A 19,497-nucleotide genomic window follows, 5' to 3' on the forward strand; every position below is an offset into this window, starting at 1 on the left:
CTGGATCTTGCCAGAAAGTTAGGAATTCTGGTCAACAAACAGAAGTCCCAGTTGGTTCCATCTCAGAGCATCCTTTATTTGGGGATGACTCTGAATGCTCAAGTTTTTTTTTCGGGCTTTGCTGTCCCCCGAAGAGGGTCCCAAGGCTCCTGTCTGGAGACATGTGTTCAGGAGTTCTTGGACAAAAAGGTAAGTTCTGCCAATCAGTGGATGAGGCTCCTGGGCAAATTGACGTCAGTGGAGAAATTTGTGACGTTGGGAAGACTGCACATGAGACCGCTGCAGTTTTTTCTGAGAGCCTCTTGGTGCAGGAAGACGCAACCGGACTCGATTACCTTTCCTGTCACAGACCAAATAAAAGAGGACCTAAGGTGGTGGCTGTCTCGGCAAGATTGGAAGAAGGGTTAGTTTACAGATTTACGACCCATCCTCCCGAACCTACAGTTTCATACACAAAATTCACCTACCTCAGATATATACATAGCTAAGACTCCGTCGTCCCCGACAGAAAATTCAAATTTCGCGCCACTCGCTACAGGTAGGTCAGGTGATCTACCGGCCTGCCCTGGGCGGGCGGACTAGGAACCATTCCCGTTTTCTACTCATATATTTTCTGTCGCCGGTGGTATCAACATCGTTGCTGCCTCCTCTTGACTGGAATTCGCTTTTCTAAGCAATTGATCATCTTTTTGTGGACTTTTGGTGACGTACCTGGATCGTTGTTTTGGCATTCGCTACTGTGGACTGGTTTATTTGGACTTGCTTTTTGATTTTTCTTCAGAATGTCTGATTCAAGTGTTTGTGTGAGAAGTGTGTGAATGTAGGCTGCAGGTGAGGATACCGAAAGCTTCGGTTGATCCTCACACTGTATGTCGCAAATGTAGGGGTTTTGATTGTTTCCATTTCTAACACCTGTCATGAGTGTGAAAGATTGAATGTTGAGGAATGGAAGACTCTAACTTCTTACTTGAAGAAGTTAGAAAGGGATATAGTCAGAAGGGCTGCATCTAAGATGGCGGGTAGTTGTACAAGGCCTATTGAGCCTTTGGATAATTCTAACTCTTCTCTTAATTATGATTTCTGTATCAGGACCCTCACAGGCCGTTCATTCAGATTCAGCTTCGGAAATTGCTGAACTGAAGGCTACGCTTCACAGGATGAGATCCGAAATGGCTACCTTAAAAGGTAAAGGATGGTGAAAGTGATTTTAGTGAAGTGAGTGTCCCCAGTGTTGTGGAGGGGCGTCTGACCGTCTCTGCGACGCTCCCAGGCCTAGACCTCTTCCAGCTCCCAAGCCCAGAGGAGAAGGAAAGTCGAAAGCCGTACGGAGGTTGTGGAGAATTCCCCACGGTCAGGCGTCCCTTCAGCAGGTGCTGTGTATAGACACCTGCTCAGGACCGCTATCGAAAAAAGCGTCCTCAGAGAGTGCTTCTCTTCGTCCGCTTCTCCCTCTCCTAAACGAGGTGGAAGGATTCGGACTTGTCCAGGGCCCCTGAAAAGGCACTGGAGAGATCCTGGTTTGGATTCAAGCCCAGAACGCTTTTCGGAAGAAGAACCTCCTTCTATCAAGAAGGCGAAGAGGGTTTCGCCGTCCCATGATGGGGGCAACACGCCTTCGAGGTCTACCTCTCCCGTTCAAGAAGACGCAGGAGGAGCGTCCAAAAGGATCATTTGGCGGTACAGGAACAGCTTTCCGCCCTAGTAGAGTCCTTGCGAAGGATCCTCCCCCCTCGTAAGAAAGACGTCAGACTGCCGGTCAAGAAGACTCGTCTTCCTTCTCCCACCAGGAGTGAGGCTCCTGTGAGACGTGAGTCTTTTGAGATCTCAGATAGAGACTCGTGGGAAGATCTGGATCCTCCAGACAAGCGCGTAGCAACAGCCAAGCGCGAGGCGTCCTACAGACGAGAAGCGTCCTCTAAGAGAGAGTCAGACAAGCGAGAAACGCATTACAGACGAGAGGATTCTCCCAGATGGGATACGTCTGCCAGATCAGTAGCTTCAGCCGAGCGCGGAGTAACAAGCAGGCCTTGGGGGTAGCATTCATCCAAGCGTGAGGGATCAAGAAGAACATCTGTCCACGCAAGGAGGAGACTTCAGGAAGACACGAGTCTTCAACAAGGCACGAGGTGTCAGTCAGGCGCGAGACTTTTCAGAGGCGCGAGGCACCAATCAGGCGCGAGGCGCCAGCCAAGCGCGAAGAGTCAGTCAGGCGCGAGACGCCAGCCAAGCGCGAGGATCTTTTGCCAGGCGCGAGGCGCCATCCAAGTGTCGAAGAGTCAGCCAGGCGCGAGACGCCAGCCAAGCGCGAGGCGCCAGCCAGCGCGAGGAGCAGCCAGGCGCGACGCCGCCACGCCAAGTGCAGAGAGGCGCAGCCAGACGAAGAGCCAGTCAAGCATAGGAGCTCTTTTTACACTCTCTTAGCCCCTCTCCTATAGAGAGTTTGTCCCCAGTAGAGAGAATTGTTGGGACAAGAAGACCCGGGAACGAGAAGTGGTCTCTCCTACTGATCCGATTATGGAAGAGGAATCAGAGGACGAGTCTCACAGTAAGGAAGGACTGTCGAACTACAAAGTCTTGACAGCTTCTCTCCTCTCCCAGGAATACGGAGGACGCATTGATCCCTGCCGCTCCTCCTTCGCCTCGTTCTCTGTTTTCATGCTCGAAGACTCCGAAATCGTCGGCTTTCGTGAAGATGAGACCGACGATTTCTATGAAGAGAGCTCTGCAATCGCTGGATAACTGGATGCTTACTAAGAAGGAGCTAGTAAGGACAGTTTTTTGCATGCCTCCCCCTAGACTGACCGGCAAGAGAGGGATTTGGTACCAGACTGGGGAGAATATGGGTCTCACTCTCCCTGCTTCAGCTGAAGCTGATTTTTCCAGTCTGGTAGACGCATCCAGGAGACATAGCCTTCACACGGCTAAGATTACTTGGGGCCTTTCAGAGTTGGATCATCTCCTCAAGGGACTTTTTCACATTCTAGAAGTCTTTAACTTCCTAGATTGGTCCCTTGGGGTGATGTCCAAGAAGGCTCATGCCCCGGAAGGGCTAGAACCCGGTTGTACTCCTAGCAATTCTGAATCATGTATTGACAAGGCGGTGCAAGACGGCTCAGGGGAAGTTTCTTCCTTGTTTGGAGCAGGTCTCTTGAAGAAGAGATCTGTGTTTACGCGCCTTCCTGACGAAAGCAGTATCACACTCACAAAGAGCAGCTTTGTTATTCGCCCCTAGATCTGATTTTCTGTTCCCGTCACAGTTGGTGAAGGATATTTCACCGATCGCTGACGGAGAAAGCGACTCAAGATCTTCTCCCTGCAATCGTCCAGGAAGAAGAGACCAGTTCAATGATGGGAGGGGAACAAAGAAAGTGACGGACTACTCCTGTTCGGCCCTTTCGAGGCGGCCCTCCAACTAGAGTTACCGCTAAAAGGAAAAACGACCGAGAAGAGAGGTCGAGCCTCGTTCCGCCCCCCTTTAAAAGGGGAAAGTGAAGTGGCGCTCCTCCAACACCAGTAGGTGCCAGGCTCCGGGGATTTGCGGAAGCCTGGACTCGCATCAACACAGATCCTTGGTCGATGTCGGTTCTTCAGAAGGGATATCTCATTCCTTTCCTGGACAATCCTCCCCTGACGTCAACTCCGAGGGAATTGTCCCGCCAATTACAAGGACCCTGTGTTGAAAGATACTCTTCAACAAATGGTGGTCATCATGATGGGACAAGAGAGCTATAGAACTGGTGCTGGATCAAAGCTCCCCGGGGTTTTACAATCGTCTTTTCTTGGTTGCGAAAGCCTCGGGGGGATGGAGACCAGTTCTGGACGTCAGCGCTCTGAACAAGTTTGTTCAAAAACAGAAGTTCTCCATGGAAACCTCTGCTTCAGTCCTGGCGGCTCTTCGCCAATGATTGGATGGTGTCTCTGGATCTCCAGGACGCATATTTTCACGTCCCGATCCATCCTTCGTCGAAGAAGTACCTCCGTTTCATGACGGGGGGAAGGATCTTCCAATTCAGAGCCTTGTGCTTCGGCCTGTCGACGGCGCCATCGGTTTTCACGAACCTTTTGAAAAAATGTGGCGAGATGGCTTCATCTGAAAGGAATCAGTATATCTCTTTAATCTAGACGACTGGCTTATCAGAGCAAAGTCAGAGGAACAGTGTTTGGAGGCCCTGAATGTGACACTAAACCTTATAACAGACTTTAGGATTACTCGTGAACCTCGAGAAGTCCCAACTATCCCCAGCCAGAACTTGGTCTATCTGGGATTCGGATGGATTCTCGGGGTTTTCGAGTATTTCCTTCTCAAGAGAGACTAGCGAGAGGTTTAGAAAAACAAGTCTCTCTCTTCTAAGGAAGGAACGGACTTCGGCGAGGGAATGGTTGAGCCTGTTAGGGACCATTTCCCTCGCTCGAACAGTTCTTTCACCTAGGAAGACTTCATCTCCGTCCTCTTCAGTTCTTCCTCAGAATTCGTGGAACATGAAGACAGGACTACTCTCGGACTTGTTTCCCATTCCAGATCGGATAAAACTCATCTAGAATGGTGGTTACTCCCACTGAGGGAAAACAAAGGTACTTCCCTGGAAATACAGAGCCAAACCTTGTATTGTTTTCCGACGCGTCCGGAAAAAAGGTTTGGGGAGCAACTTTGGGAAAGAGAGGAAGTGTCAGGCACTTGGAATGCTCTTCAAGTGTCCTGGCACATAAAACTGCAAAGAACTGCTAGCTGTACACCTAGCTCTAAAGAGCTTCGAAACCGTTAGTTTGCAACAAAATAGTTCAAGTCCAAATGCGGGACAATACAACCGCTCTGGCATACATTCGGAAGCAAGGAGGTACTCACTCGTATGCCCTTTACGAACTCACGAGAGAATTCTGTTGTGGACATCCCAGAGGAACATCTCTCTCTTGACGAGGTTCGTTCAGGGAGTAAGGAACGTACGAGCGGACAGGCTGAGCAGGAGGAACCAGGTCCTTCATACCGAGTGGACCCTCCACTCAGAAGTTTGCCTCAAGCTCTGGTCTCTTTGGGGAACTCCTCATGTCGACCTCTTTGCCACGTTCCTCTCGAGGAGACTGGAAGTCTTCTGTTCAAGTGGTAGAAGATCCCAGAGCTCTAGCAGTAGAAACGCCTTCCTACTAGATTGGTCTCAGGTAGACGTTTACGCATTTCCCCCATTCAAGATTCTGGGGCAAGTACTCAGGAAGTTTGTGACTTCAAAGGGGACAAGAATGACCCTGATAGCCCCCTTTTGGCCACTCAAGAATGGTTTCCAGAGGTACTGGAGTGGATAGTAGACTTCCCCAGATCCCTTCCACAAAGGAGGGATCTTCTCAGACAACCACACTTCGAGAGGTTTCATCAAAACCTCCCCGCTCTCGCTCTGACTGCCTTTCGACTATCGAAAGACTTGTCAGAGCGAGAGGCTTTTCTAGTAAAGCAGCAAGCTCGATCGCTAGAGCCCGGAGAACTTCCACTATCCCGGGTTTATCAATCCAAGTGGGAAGTTTTCAGAAGGTGGTGTAAGTCAAAGAAGTTGTCCTCCTCCATACCTCTGTAGCAGAAATAGCTGATTTTCTGTTATTTCTGAGGGAAGAGTCGCACCTCTCCGTAGCCACGATAAAGGGCTATAGGAGTATGCTATCGGCCGTCTTTAGGAATAGAGGCCTAGATTTGGAAACAATAAGGATCTGCATGATATGATTAGGTCATTTGAGACCAAGAAGTCTAGAATGACTTCTCCCCCTAACTGGAATTCTAGACGTAGTACTGAAGGTTCTTGGACTTCAGAGAGATTTGAACCCCTAAATTTGGCCTCGTTTCGTGATATAACAAGAAAATGTTTATTCCTTTTGTCACGTGCGACGGCAAAAAGGGTTAGCGAACTGCACGCCCTTAGTGACAAGTCGGGTTCAATGTAGATTCAGCCATCTGTTCCTTCAAGGAATTATTCTTGGCGAAGAATGAAAATCCTTCGAACCCCTGGCCGAGAAACTTCGAAATAAAAGGATTATCGAGCCTCGTCGGCAGGGAACCGGAGAGGTCTCTTTGCCCGGTAAGGGCTTTAAAGTTTTACTTAAAGAAGAAGGAACAGTTGGGAGGTTCTAGACAAGGCCTGTGGGTGCTCAGTGAGGATCCATCAAGACCTATGTCTAAGATGCATTAGTTTTTCCTTTTTGTCAGGAACGTAATTATGGACGCTCATAAGGCTTGCACGGACGATTCTTTAAAACTTCTGAGAGTAAGAGCTCATGAAGTGAGAGCAGTGCGACGTCTCTCTCTTTTCAGAGAAATATGTCGCTGAAGAATATCTTGGAAGCGACATATTGGAGATGTAAATTCTGTGTTTGCGGCTCACTATTTGAGGACGTGCGTGTGACCTATGAAAAATGTTTTTCATTAGGTCCTTTTGTGTCTGCGGGCACAATCCTGGGTACAGGAGTTTACAACAATCCTTAAGATTTTTTTTACTACTTAAGTCTAATAGATATGTTCTAGACTTTCTGTTGAACAAGTGCAGTTGCCGCACAAGCGGGCCATCACTTCAGTTTAGTAAGGACTCTTGTGATATCTTATATTAGATAAAATTTTTTTTTGGAAATTATTGTGTGCGTGTGCATTGTAGTTGAGTTACGGTTGTTGCGAAGAGTTGGGGATAAACTCTGAGCAATTTTTGTTTTTAATACTAACATGGTGTAGGATCAGGTGGTCGGGATTGGTTTGTATGCTCCTTAATAAGGGGTGTTGTCATGTAAGTGGATCAGCACCCATTGACAAAGTCCTTTCAGAGGCTCTGCCGAGTAAGTGGATAAGACCCCCCCCTTCGGCAGAGCCCACAAGAATTCTTGGCCATAGATCACATATCTCGCTAAAGTTTCTTGAGGTGATGCAGACTACGGGGAAAACACCCACGAAGTCTACCACCTATCAGGTAGGAACCAAGGTTTTTTATTTTATACCTACAACAGATGTTGTTTACCTGTCTATTCTAGTAGTAGCTGTCTCTTACCCTCCACCGAAGGGTGCCAATCAGCTATGTATATATCTGACAGGTAAGTTGATTGTATGAAAATGATATTGTTATAATACAATAAAGTTTCATACATACTTACCTGGCAGATATATACGATTAAGGGCCCACCCAGCCTCCCCGCAAGGAGACAGGTGGGGAAGAGAAAATATATAGTAGAAAACGGGAATGGTTCCTAGTCCCCCTCCGCCCGCCCCCCAGGGCAGGCCGGTAGATCACCTGACCTACCTGTAGCGATGGCGCGAAATTTGAATTTCTGTCGGGGGACGACGGAGTCTTAGCTATGTATATATCTGCCAGGTAAGTATGTATGAAACTTTATTGTATTATAACAATATCATTTCTTTTCCGACGCATCGGACACAGGTTGGGGAGCCCTGCTGGGAAATCAACGTGCTTCAGGAGCTTGGTTGGAGAAGAAGAAGTTCCACATAAATGTAAAGGAACTTTTAGCAATTTTCCTGGGGCTCAGAGGCAAGTTCGGAACTTAGTAGAAGGTCAGGTAGTGGCAGTACATTCCGACAACTCCACGGCTCTCTTAGTACGTGCGGAAACAGGGGGGGACTCAGTCTTTCTCTGTACGAAGTGGCCAAGGATCTCCTCCTGTGGACAAACGAAGCGAATGTTCAGCTAGTCCGAGATTTGTTCCGGGAAAGATGAACGTCCTGCGGACGAGCTAAGCGTCACCAGCAAGTGTTACCTCTGGAGTGGACTTTGGAAGACAAAATTTGTCAGAAACTTTGGCGCCTTTGGGACGAACCGTCCATAGACCTGTTCGCGACTTCAAGGAACAACCGTCTTCCTTCTCTTTTGTTCTCCAGTTCCAGATCCTCTAGCTTGGTCCGGTGTGAACGCAATGCTGTTTGGATTGGTCGGGTCTGGAAGCTTATGCATTCCTCCGTCGGTCTAATAAGAGAGGTGCTGAACAAGTTCATGTCGCACAGCAATGTAACACTGACGTTTAATCGCTCCCTTTTGGCCCAAGAAAGAGTGGTTCCCGGACCTTCGTCCAGTTGTTAGTGGACTTCCCCAGGCTTCTTCCTCCAGAGAAGTGGCTTCTCAAACAACCTCACTTCAAAAGGTTCCACCAAAACCTGTCCGCTCTAGCTCTGACAGGGTTCAGACTGTCCGGAATCTTGTCAGAGCGAAAGGGGTTTTGGTTTTCAAGAAGAACTGCAGAAGCTATCGCTCGTTGTAGGAGAGAGTCTTCTAACAAACTCTATCAAGGGAAGTGGAGAATCTTCAGAGTGGTGTATAGGTGCTAAACAAAGTCTCTACTTCTTGCGACCTCTTTAACGGAAATAGCAGATTTTCTTCTATTTCTTAGGGAGTCTAAGGAACTGGCTCCTTCTACGATCAGAGGATATAGAGCCATGCTTTCTTCTTTTTTCGGTTTTTCGACATCTGGGGTTTGGATATTTCCTCCAATTCAGATCTGTCGGACCTCATTAGGTCTTTCGAAACCACTAAGCTCCCTCAGGATTCAGTGGCTTGGAACTTAGATGTGGTGCTTAAGTTCCTCATGGGGCCACCGTTTGAGCCTTTGAAGTCGGCTTCACTCAGGAACTTGACTAAAAAGACTCTTTTTCTTATTGCACTAGCTTCTGCAAAGCGTGTCAGCGAATTTCATGCTTTAGACAAAAGAGTCGGTTTCTCTCAAGGCAATGCTGTTTTTTCGGTATCTTTGACCTTTCTAGCCAAAAACGAGAATCCGTCTAGTCCTTGGCCAAGGAGTTTTGTGGTTAGGAACTTATCTGATTTGGTTGGACATGAGGAGGAAGAAAGGCTCTTATGTCCAGTCAGGGCAATTAAGCAGTATCTTCTTGCCACTAAGGAGGTTAGAGGCCAATCTTCTAAGCTCTGGACCTCGGTTCAAAATCCCTCTCGTCCTCTTTCTAAGAATGCTATATCGTTCTTTATTAGAGAGCTTATCAGGGAAGCTCACTCGCAGTCCGAGAACGACAATCTTTCCGTTCTGAGAGTTAAAGCTCATGAGGTTAGAGCAGTGGCAACTTCTTTAGCATTTAGAAAGAATTTATCTTTAGCTTCGATTCTTCAGAGTACGTTCTAGAGATCGAATTCGGTTTTTGGGAGCCATTATCTCAAAGAGATAGAAACGGTTTTCGAGAATTGTAGAACGTTAGGTCCGGTGGCGGTTTCTGGCATGGTGTTGGGAGAAACGGCACAGGGGTCGTCACCTCTATGCTAACTTTTCACCTTGAAAAAAAAAAAGGTTGTCAAGTGTCAAGGAAGCTGGGGGTACTGAGTACCTGGGATACTCACCAGTTTTGTTAGGTCAGATTTTATAATGGTTTGGGTTATATGTTTTTAAATCTGGTGTTGTTGACAAATGTTTTGTATGATTGAATTGCTGGTCTTAGCCCAGGGCAAGGGCAATCTTTGTTATTACTATCCTCCGCCAGTCAGCCTTGACTTGCTTGAACTACGGAAGGATTCCACTCCTGTAGAGGCTAACTTTGGTCAAATTCCAATTCCTCTACAATAGTAAGAAGAGCACCGACCAGAGGCAGTAACAGTCTGCTGTAGCTCTCTTACAAGGTAAGGTACAACAGACACCTCGAGTGTTTACTGGTACTATTGTAATAAATGTAACCCATTTAGAAATACTAGTGGTCCACTGAATCCCACCTTCCCATAAATGTGTAATCAGCTGTATAATTGTTCGGTAAGACACTACAATAAAAATGAAATTTTCATTAGTAAAATGAAGTTTTATTGTATACTTACCGAACAATTATGATTATACCCACCCTCCTCCCCTTAGGTGGACGGACGGGCAGAAAGAATTGGATTCACCTGGGCAGTTGTACCTGGTTCTCCCGCAAGTGGAGGGAGATGACGTCATCACCACCAGTGTTGGCGACGCCTACGGGCTAAATTTGAATTTAGTCTCCTGCCGCTCGTGGAAATCACGGCTGTATAATTGTTCGGTAAGTATACAATAAAACTTCATTTTACTAATGAAAATTTCATATTTCCGACAAATTGTTATTTTAAGCCTAGGAAAAGGACCTAGTATCCCAAATTGGATTAGGGGGAGGGGCAATTGGGCCAAACTCCCTGGCTATGATAATGAAATAGCCACCTAGGTGGGGTTTTGGTGATAGGTAAGGACCTGGAATCTGACGTTAGGTTAGGAGGTTTCCCGTTGTGGTCCACTGAATTGAAGAATACAATAAGGGTGTTGTCCATATTCTGTAAAGTTACGTACAGGCATTCCCTGGTTATTGGCGGTCTCGGTGAATGGCGATCCGATTTAAGGACGCTTGTCGACTGCCTGGTTATTGGCGGTCTCGGTGAATGGCAATCTGTTTTAAGGGCGGTTGTCTAGCCCCATAAAATCTGCGCTTTATGGCGCCATAACAGGCCGAGTTGCGATCAATGGCGCCATAAGGTGCCTATAATAGAGTTATGGAACCGTAACATACGTAAACAAGGTGCTATGAATCGGTTATCGGCGCCGTTAACAGAAAGTTGGCGCTGTAAGCACCATAAATCACCGGGAATCTGTAGGCAGTCCCCGGGTTACGACAGGTTCGGCTTATGACATTCCGAGGTCAAGGCGCTTTTCAATTATATTCATCAGAAATTATTTCCAGGGTTATGACGCCTACAACACTGATCTGTCAGATGAAATATGACACCAAAAATGCAAAATAATCAATATTTGAAGGTTTTTTTGATGAAAAATGCAATAAGAATGTAGTTTACACAGTTTTCAATGAACCCAAAGCATTAAAAGTAAAGTTTTCTTAGGATTTTTGATGATGTTCCGGCTTACGACGCGTCTCAAGAACGGAACCCCTGTCGTAACCCGGGGACTGCCTGTATTTGCTAACAAAATGAATGTCAGAAACATTCAAAGTAAAATCTTACCCCAAAGTATACCCCATTATCTATGGAGTACAGGCAGTCCCGGCTTCCGACGGGTTCAGCTTACGACGTTCCGAGGTTACAACTCTTTTCAATTATATTTATCAGAAATTATTTCCAGGTTTACGGCACATATTCCAGGGTTATGACGCTTATAACGCTAATCTAGCAGAAGAAATATGATTCCAAAAATGCAAATTAACCTATATTTGAAGTTTTTATGATGAAAAATGCTATGAGAATGCAGTTTATATATAGTTTTTATTGCACCCAAAGCATTGAAAGTAAGATTTTCTTAGGATTTTTGAAGATGTTCTGGCTTACAACGATTTTCAGCTTATGACGCGTCTGAAGAACAGAACCCCTGTTGTAACCCGGGGACTGCTTGTATACTAAAAAATAAAAACCAATGCATAGGCTAGCTCCAACAGTAGTGGCAAATTAGCCTACAGCAGGAACATAAGCAATTGGAAAAAGCAGGTTACCAAGAGCCCATGTTTCATATAAGCATAGAGGGGACTATCAAACCCATAATCAAATACAAATGCAAAATGTAGTTGTTCTAATAGTTTTTTTATGTAATTTTGGACAACTCTGACATTCATCTCCCATTATAAACCCCTGCCCCACCCAAGTCTAACATTAATGGAGAATCTTGGTGGGAAATTGGGAATTTGGGTGAATGCAGAAAACCAATTGAAAATAGGGATGCATCAAACCTAACCTTTCTTAAATCCAGGACACCAGGTCTTACCTATCCTGTATAGGGGTGGAGACACCTTTTAAGACCCATTTTTTAACAGGAGAAATAACATGGTCTCCCAATATCTGACAGCTAACCTTAAGATAGTTCTTAGCATGCAAAACTTGAACAGTCTTCTTAAATTAAGTAGTAGACCACCCATTTACAAATATACATACAGGCAGTCCCCGAATTAAGGTGGAGATACGTTCCTGAGGCGCAACTTCAGTTGATTTCGACATGTCGGATCTTAACTTTAAAAAATGTATAAAAATGAAAAAAGTTATAAAAGTCTTACCTTTAATCCGGTGGTTGGTTTGCACACTGAAATGTGGCAGCACTTACTTATTTACATGAGGAAGCTCAGAAACTAGTAACCAGCCTAATGTCACCTTCACTTATGATTTTCACCTTAAGTTGGGGACAGATTTTTTAGAATATTTTTCAAAAGCGTCATAAGATATGATTGAATCATGTCAAGCTGCCTTAATTCAGAGATTGCCTGCAAAGCTTTCCTTTTTCTTTTGTTAACATGGGTAAATCTAGAAGTTACCACTTCTATTGAAAATGCTGAAATTATTCACTTAGAAGGGAGCTCTTTCATGTTGCTACTTGTAGTTTGAAATGACTAAACATGAGATGATGAGGTATCGAAAGGTTAAATAAAAACATTCCTGTTTGGTGAAATAAGGAAACCATGTTTTTTTATATTTAGAAGAATTTTTCCTGTTTTTTTTACATTAACTAGTATCTTTATAAATAAAATTGAAGATAGATTGTTCCTGAGTTCTTCATAGTGCTGTCATGTTACCCAGTAATTTTTCATCATTAACATAAATCAGGTTTTTTCTTTCATTGTTATTTTATATTTTCATCCATGTTATACATTAGTGATCTTATTCATCTTCTCAAGATAGCATCCATAGTGACTGTTTTGCTTGCCTTTCCCATATCCGTAATCTTGAATCTCAATTGGTATTACTGCATAATGATAATTCAATTTCTATCTTGCATCTACAAGAGCACATTTGCCTGAGATATATATTTAAGACATCTATATCTACCATACTTTATTATATGACAGATCCATCAAGAGGAAAGAGATATCCAAAAAGATTTTATGTCCCACCTGTTGATATGAAGTACGATCAAGATTCAATGCCTGCAGAATGGGATGGTGAGTACTCCAAATGTAGAATGTGAATTATCACCTGTTTGTTACACTAAATTGCTTCTAAATATAAGTAAAATGTGAAGGTCAAATCTGCAGATATAATAAATGAAATATGGCATAGAAGTCAGGATATACATAATTTTATTATTTAGTTTAGAGTTATATCTTTTGTAGCTGGTCATTTTCCCTCACAGATTTAAAGTGCAGTGTAGTGATTAAAAACAGGAAATAAAAAGATTAAAATCTACTAGTACAGTCATACCTTGTGCTTTTGCGTTTCTGGATTTGCTAAATTTTTAATTGGAACCTAACTAATTTGCATCCACAATTTTTTCACAGATAGCTACACGTTTTCTTTATTTGATTGAATTGTATCGTTTTATGACTTCTGTGACATATGAAGTTTACCTTCCTAGCGAGTTTGGTTTCCCTTACTGTGATTGCCAATGAATTAGTATAGGGGTAACATTAGTATACTGTTCCGTAAATGCGTTAGTGTGGCAAATACCCGTTAGGTGATACTGTAGAGTAGTTCGGACTCTTATTACAGTTTTTTCTTTTTTTAAGGGTAATGTATTAAGCTAACTTTTAAATGAAATTAAAGTGCTTTGGGAGCATGCTTTTGGTCATATTTAGGGTTTAAACTCTAGAAATAACCATTTATTAGCATTTTTAGTGACTCGTACCAAACTTTCATTATTCTTCCTGACCCACAATGGGTTCTGGAACCTTACCTCACGAATGTTCGAGGTATTACTCTGTTGTACTTTTGAGAGTTAGTTTCATGTTGTTTCAGCAGCTCTGTGAAGTTACAAGTTCACAAGTGTGCACAGTAATTTTTATAGCATAGTCAGTAGTAAGTCTTTTTATGGAAATAAGGTAAACTCGTCTCATAGTTAGGTCATGTTGCTGTTATATAGAGGCTGATGTTGAAAATAGTTTTATTATAAGTAACTTACCAAGTAATTACATAGCTATCAGGTTCTAGTATTGGCAGCTAAAATTTGAAATTCATTGTAGCGATTCTTTTGTTATGGCATAGGTAACTAGCCCTGACAAGGTTGTGAGCAGCAATTGTATTTTGGAATTTTTATAGTACTTAGCTGGTTTCCTAGTTCTAATGATTTGGTGAAGTATTATGCTTTCAGTAGCCTTTTTGCAATTTATTTAGATAGATATTTAGATAAATCTTTGATTTTGTACATGAACTTCCCTGACAGATATATACTTAGCTATAGTCTCCGACGTTCCCGACAGAATTTCCAAATCTCGCGGCACACGCGACAGGTATGGTCAGGTGGTACTACCCTTAACCCGCCGCTGGGTGGCAGAGATGTACGAACCACTCCCGTTTGCTTGTCAGATTTTTCTCTGTCGCGGGAACGATAACAACTGTTGTCGGTTCCTCTCGATAGTTTTTCGATTCTCGCTTGCCTGGAGTTAATTTGGACTTCTTTTGGTGACGTATTCGCTTTGTTTGGCTTGGCATACGCTGATTGTGGACCGGTTTGATTTTGATTTTGATTTTCTTTAACGATGTCTGACCTAGATTCAGTAGTTAAAACTTCGGTTTTGTTTAGGGTTTGCGTGAATGAAGGATGTAAGGTGAGGTTGCCGAAAGCTTCGGTAGACCCCCACCCCCACACGGTTTGCATGAAATGCAGGGGAATGAATGTTCTTTTGCTAACCCTTGTAGTGAATGTAAGGGATTGAATGAAGAAGAATATAAGGCTCTCTCTTCTTATGTTAGGAAGTTGGAACGTGATAGAGTGCGTAAGGCTTCCTCTAGAAGTTCTAGTAGATCTAGAATGAGTGAGTTGGATGTGGATCCTAATACTAACGTAGAATTAGAACCTTCTTCCCAAGTTGCAGCCCCTGCTCCCCGCACCGAAGCCGAAGATTCGCCTTCGGAGGCGGCAGCTCTGAGAGCCACGATTCTTTCTATGGATCAGAAGATTCGTCAGTTGGAAGGTAAGGAGAGTGTTAGTGATCAGTGCAGTGTCCCCAGTGTTGTGGAGGGTGCGTCTGACCGGCTCCTTAGTGCCTCTAGGCCTAGACCTCTTCCAGACTCCCAGTTCCAGTGGAGTAGGAAAGTCGAAAGCCGCAAGAGGGCTAGGGAGAACCCCCACCGGTCAGGCAGATCCTGAAGTACGCTCCCAGGCTGCCTCGGATTGCTACAAGAAGGAGCTCCTACGCCAATGCTTCTCCTCTTCGTCTTCTCCCTCTCCGAAGAGAGGTTGGAACTCCCCGGATGCGTCGCGCGTTGAAGAGGGCTTGGAAGGCTCCCTGCAGTTCCTTTGGCTTCTAGTCCGGAGGTTTTCCCGGAAGAATCGTCGGTGGAGGCGAAGAAACCCAAGAAATCCTGTGATCGTTCTTCTTCTCGCGCTCGGCGCCTGCTTCCGAGGAAGAACAACAAGATTCTCCTACGAGAGTACTCGTGGGACTTCAAGCTAAGATCACGGCGCTAGCAGACTCTCTAGCAGTTAGATCACATAGGAAGAAGGACGTTTCTCTTCCGATCAAGAGATCTAGGCGCCGCTCTTCAGAGGATCGTTCTCCTCTTTTTAGGCGTTCTCCTTCATATGGGGAGGTTTCGTATGAAGGTAGGGGCTCGCGTGAGCGCCCTCGCTCGCCTGGCCTCTCTTTCGACTTCAAGGCGCCAAACATCTTTTGGTAAGGACGCTCCTATGGAGAAAGAAGTTTTTTCTCCAGATTGGATTCCCGCTTCCGGTAAGCGCACTGCACCTGCTCATCACGCTATTTCTTCAACTCCCTCGCGTGAGACTTCTCCTCAGCAGCCTCAAGATCCTAGAAGGCGCCCTTATACAAGTAGGCGTTCTTCTTCCAGATGTCACTCTCCTCGAGTGTCGGATCGTGACTTCTCTCCTGACAGGCATCAAGAGTCTGGTAGGAGTCGTGTGCATGATAGACGGCCTGCTGTTAGCCGCTCCCCGCAAGGTAGGCGCCAAGAGCCTACTGCACATCGATCTCCTAGTAGGCGCTCGTCTCTTTTAAGGCGTCATACTCCTGATTATTCTCCTCGGGGCAGACAACAAGAGTCTTTCAAGCGCCCTTCTCCGTGTAGGCGCTCTCCCGCTTCTAGGCGCACTACTCCTGACCGTTTGTCTCTTGGTAGGCACCAGGAATCTCGGAAGCGCCCTTCTCCAGGTAGGCGCTCGTTAGCTTTGAAGCGCCCTTCTCCTGAATGTTACCCTCTTGTTAGACGTCAAGAGTCTCGCAAGCAGCCTTCTCCTAGTAGGCGCATTTCGCCTTCCAGTCGAACTTCCGTTGATCGTACGCAACTGGACAGGTATGGAGAGCCGCGCAAGCGCTCTGCTCTCGATAGGCGCTCTTCTCCTGGCAGCCGCTTGCCTCAGGATAGGCGCAAAGAGTCTAGTAGGCGCTCGCCTCCTCGTAAGCGCCCTGTGGATGTTCCCGAGGATTCTCTGAGTAGGAGCCCTACCTCTCCTTCGGCTGAGATTCCGTCTACCTCGAAGAGGGAGTCTCATCGTAGACAACCAGATCTTCTCATCGTTCTCCAGTGGATGTGAACTCTTCTAAGAGAGGGCGTTCTCCAACCTCTCGCTCAACTCCTACTAGGATCCCTTCGTCACCTAAGGATCTTCCGCGCTCGCCTCGACAAGACGTCCTAGAAGGTTCGGATGAGGAACCGAACACTTCTGCTGCTGTGTCTTCTTACAAAGAAGCTTACAGAGCTACTTTTGCAAGTTTTTGGGGATTCCCTTACTCCTACGGCTCCTCCTTCTCCTCACTCACTTTTTTCAACGGCGAAGACAGCGAAGAGTTCTTCTTGTGTGAGGATGAAGCCAACTCTTTCAATGAAGAAGGCACTGAGGAGTTTTGGTTCCTGGATGGCTTCCAAAGAAGAAGCGGGGAAAACGATGTTCGCTTTTCCTCCTTCGAAGTTATCAGGACGCGCTGGTTTCTGGTACGAAACAGGAGAGTCCTTAGGATTGGGTCTACCGTCTTCGGCTGATTCGGATTTTTTCGGCGCTGGTAGATTCAACAAGGAGAACTGCCCTTAACTCTGCTAAGACGACTTGGGCAATGAATGAATTGGATCACATGCTAAAGGCATGTTAGAGTGCTAGAAGTATTTAACTTCCTTGATTGGTCGTTGGGGGTCCTAGCCAAGAAAATTGAAGTGCCAGAGTCATTTTCGCCAGAAGATCTCATGTGTGTTTTGTCTTGTATGGACAAGTCGGTAAGAGACGGAGCGAGTGAAATCGCCTCCCTGTATGGGGCCGGGATCGTGAAGAAGAGGTCTGTTTATTGTTCCTTCTTAACGAAGTCTGTCTCCCATGCCCAGAGGTCTTCTTTGCTGTTTGCTCCTCTGTCTGCTCAGTTGTTCCCTAAACATCGAGTGCAGGACATTTCGAGATCACTTTCGGCCAAAGCCACCCAGGACCTTTTGGCACAGTTGGCAAGAAAACCTCGCCCTTCCTTCCCTACCAAGGCTAAGAAGGAAAAGGCAAGTGTTCGAGAACCCTTTCGAGGGGCGTCTTCATCAAGAAACCTCTACGTTTAGAGGTCGTAGACCTTCAAGAAGGGGTAAGACTTTCGCCAAGTCTGTTAAAGCCCCCAAATAACTTGCAAGTCCTTCAAACAACGGTGGGCGCCAGACTCTTAGAGTTTGCAGAAGTCTGGGCCCAAAAAGGGGCGGATCCTTGGACCCTTTCTATTTTGAGGAGAGGTTACCTCAATCCCTTTCATCGAAAGACCTCCCTTGACGACCATCCCAAGGGAACTGACGGCCAGGTACAGAGACCCCATCTTGAATCAAGCTCTCCATCTAGCAGTAGATCAGATGCTGGAGAAGGGGGCTATCGAACTAGTGACAGACCATCATTCATCGGGCTTCTACAACCGCCTTTTCCTAGTTCCGAAGTCCTCAGGGGGATGGAGACCGGTGTTGGACGTAAGCGCCCTGAACTTCTTCGTAGAAAAGAAGAAGTTCACGATGGAAACGCCTTCATCAGTGCTGGCAGCACTTCGTCCAGGGGACTGGATGGTTTCCTTGGATTTACAGGACGCTTACTTCCACGTACCGATCCATCCTTCCTCGAGGAAGTTTCTCAGATTCATGATGGGGGGGAAAATTTTCAGTTCAGGGCTCTGTGTTTCGGCCTCTCGACGGCCCCTCAAGTGTTCACGGGGATTTTGAGGAATGTGGCTCAGTGGCTTCATTTGAAAGGGGTGAGGATATCCATGTACCTCGACGATTGGCTAATAAGGGTCAATTCAGAAGATCGTTGTTTGAAGGACTTACAAGTAACTTTAGAATTGACGAAGGCGTTGGGACTTCTCGTCAATTTCAAGAAGTCGTCACTAATTCCCGAGCAAGAGTGTGTGTATCTCGGGATACAGATGAACTCTCTGAGTTTTCGGGCTTTTCCCTCTCGGGGAAAGGATAGCCCGAGGATTCGAGAGAGTAACAACCTTCTTAGGGAAAGAAGTATGCACAGTGAGGGAGTGGATGAGTCTGCTGGGGACGGCTCTCCTCGCTGGAGCAATTCGTTTCCCTAGGAAGGTTGCACCTGAGACCGCTCCAATTCTTTCTTCATCGGAATTGGAGTCGTCGTTCTCAGGATTTGACGTTCTCCCTGTCGTTATCCCAGGACGTCAAGAAACATCTCTTATGGTGGACAGATCCCAACCTCTTTGCGAAGGGACTGTCTCTTCAATCCCAGACCCCCAACCTGGTGTTGTTCTCCGACGCGTCGGACACGGGGGCAACTCTGGGAACCAGCGAAGTGTCAGGTACCTGGGTGGGGGACCAGGTAGCCTGGCACATCAACAGAAAGGAGTTGATGGCTGTGTGGTTGGCTCTGAAGGCTTTCGAGCCCAAAGTCAGAAGATCGGTAGTGCAGGTCAACGCGGACAACACTACAGCTCTGGCATATATCAGGAAACAGGGGAGACGCATTCCTTCTCCCTGTACGAGAGCAAGAGACCTTCTTCTGTGGGCAGAAGAAAGAGGAATCAAGCTTCTCACCAGGTTCGTGCAGGGAGAAAGGAATGTAAGAGCAGATCTCCTCAGCAGGAAAGATCAGGTCCTTCCCACAGAGTGGACCCTTCATCTGGATGTATGCCAGAGCCTGTGGAAGTTATGGGGCAGGCCACACATAGACCTCTTTGCCACGTCAAAGATCCTTCAAGATCCTGGGGCTAACCATCAAGAAGTTCGTAGAGTCCGATTCAACGAGAATGACCTTAATCGCTCCCTTTTGGCCGGCCCAAGAATGGTTCACAGAGGTACTGGAATGGTTGGTGGACCTTCCAAGATCGCTCCCGCTAAGGAGCGATCTACTCAGACAACCCCACTTCAACAGGTACCACAAAAATCTCCTCGCTTTCAGTCTGACTGGCTTCAGACTGTCCAAAGTTTGGTCAGAGCGAAAGGCTTTTCAGCAACAGCTGCTAAAGCAATCGCAAGAGCGAGGAGACCTTCACCTTGCGTGTATACCAGTCAAAGTTGGGGATGTCTTCAGACGTTGGTGCAAGAGGAAGAACATTTCCTCTTCCAGTACCTCTGTGACCCAAATTGCAGATTTCCTTATTTTCCTCAAAGAAGAATGTCATCTGGTTGTGTCAACTATTAAGGGATACCGCAGTATGTTGGCGGCGGTATTTCG

The 19,497-nt window shown here is 46.0% G+C and overlaps 1 protein-coding gene across 1 annotated transcript in view; it reads left to right on the top strand.

The window, feature by feature from the left end:
* Positions 1 to 19,497, top strand: part of LOC135219595 (NADH dehydrogenase [ubiquinone] 1 alpha subcomplex assembly factor 2-like) — a 64,342-nt gene that overhangs the window by 31,250 nt on the left and 13,595 nt on the right. The window contains exon 2 of the mRNA XM_064256482.1: positions 12,752 to 12,844. Within this exon, the coding sequence (XP_064112552.1) occupies positions 12,752 to 12,844 (93 nt within the window). The remainder of the gene's footprint in view (positions 1 to 12,751; positions 12,845 to 19,497) is intronic.

Source organism: Macrobrachium nipponense, chromosome 1, assembly GCF_015104395.2.
Source record: "Macrobrachium nipponense isolate FS-2020 chromosome 1, ASM1510439v2, whole genome shotgun sequence".
Taxonomy (NCBI): domain Eukaryota; kingdom Metazoa; phylum Arthropoda; class Malacostraca; order Decapoda; family Palaemonidae; genus Macrobrachium; species Macrobrachium nipponense.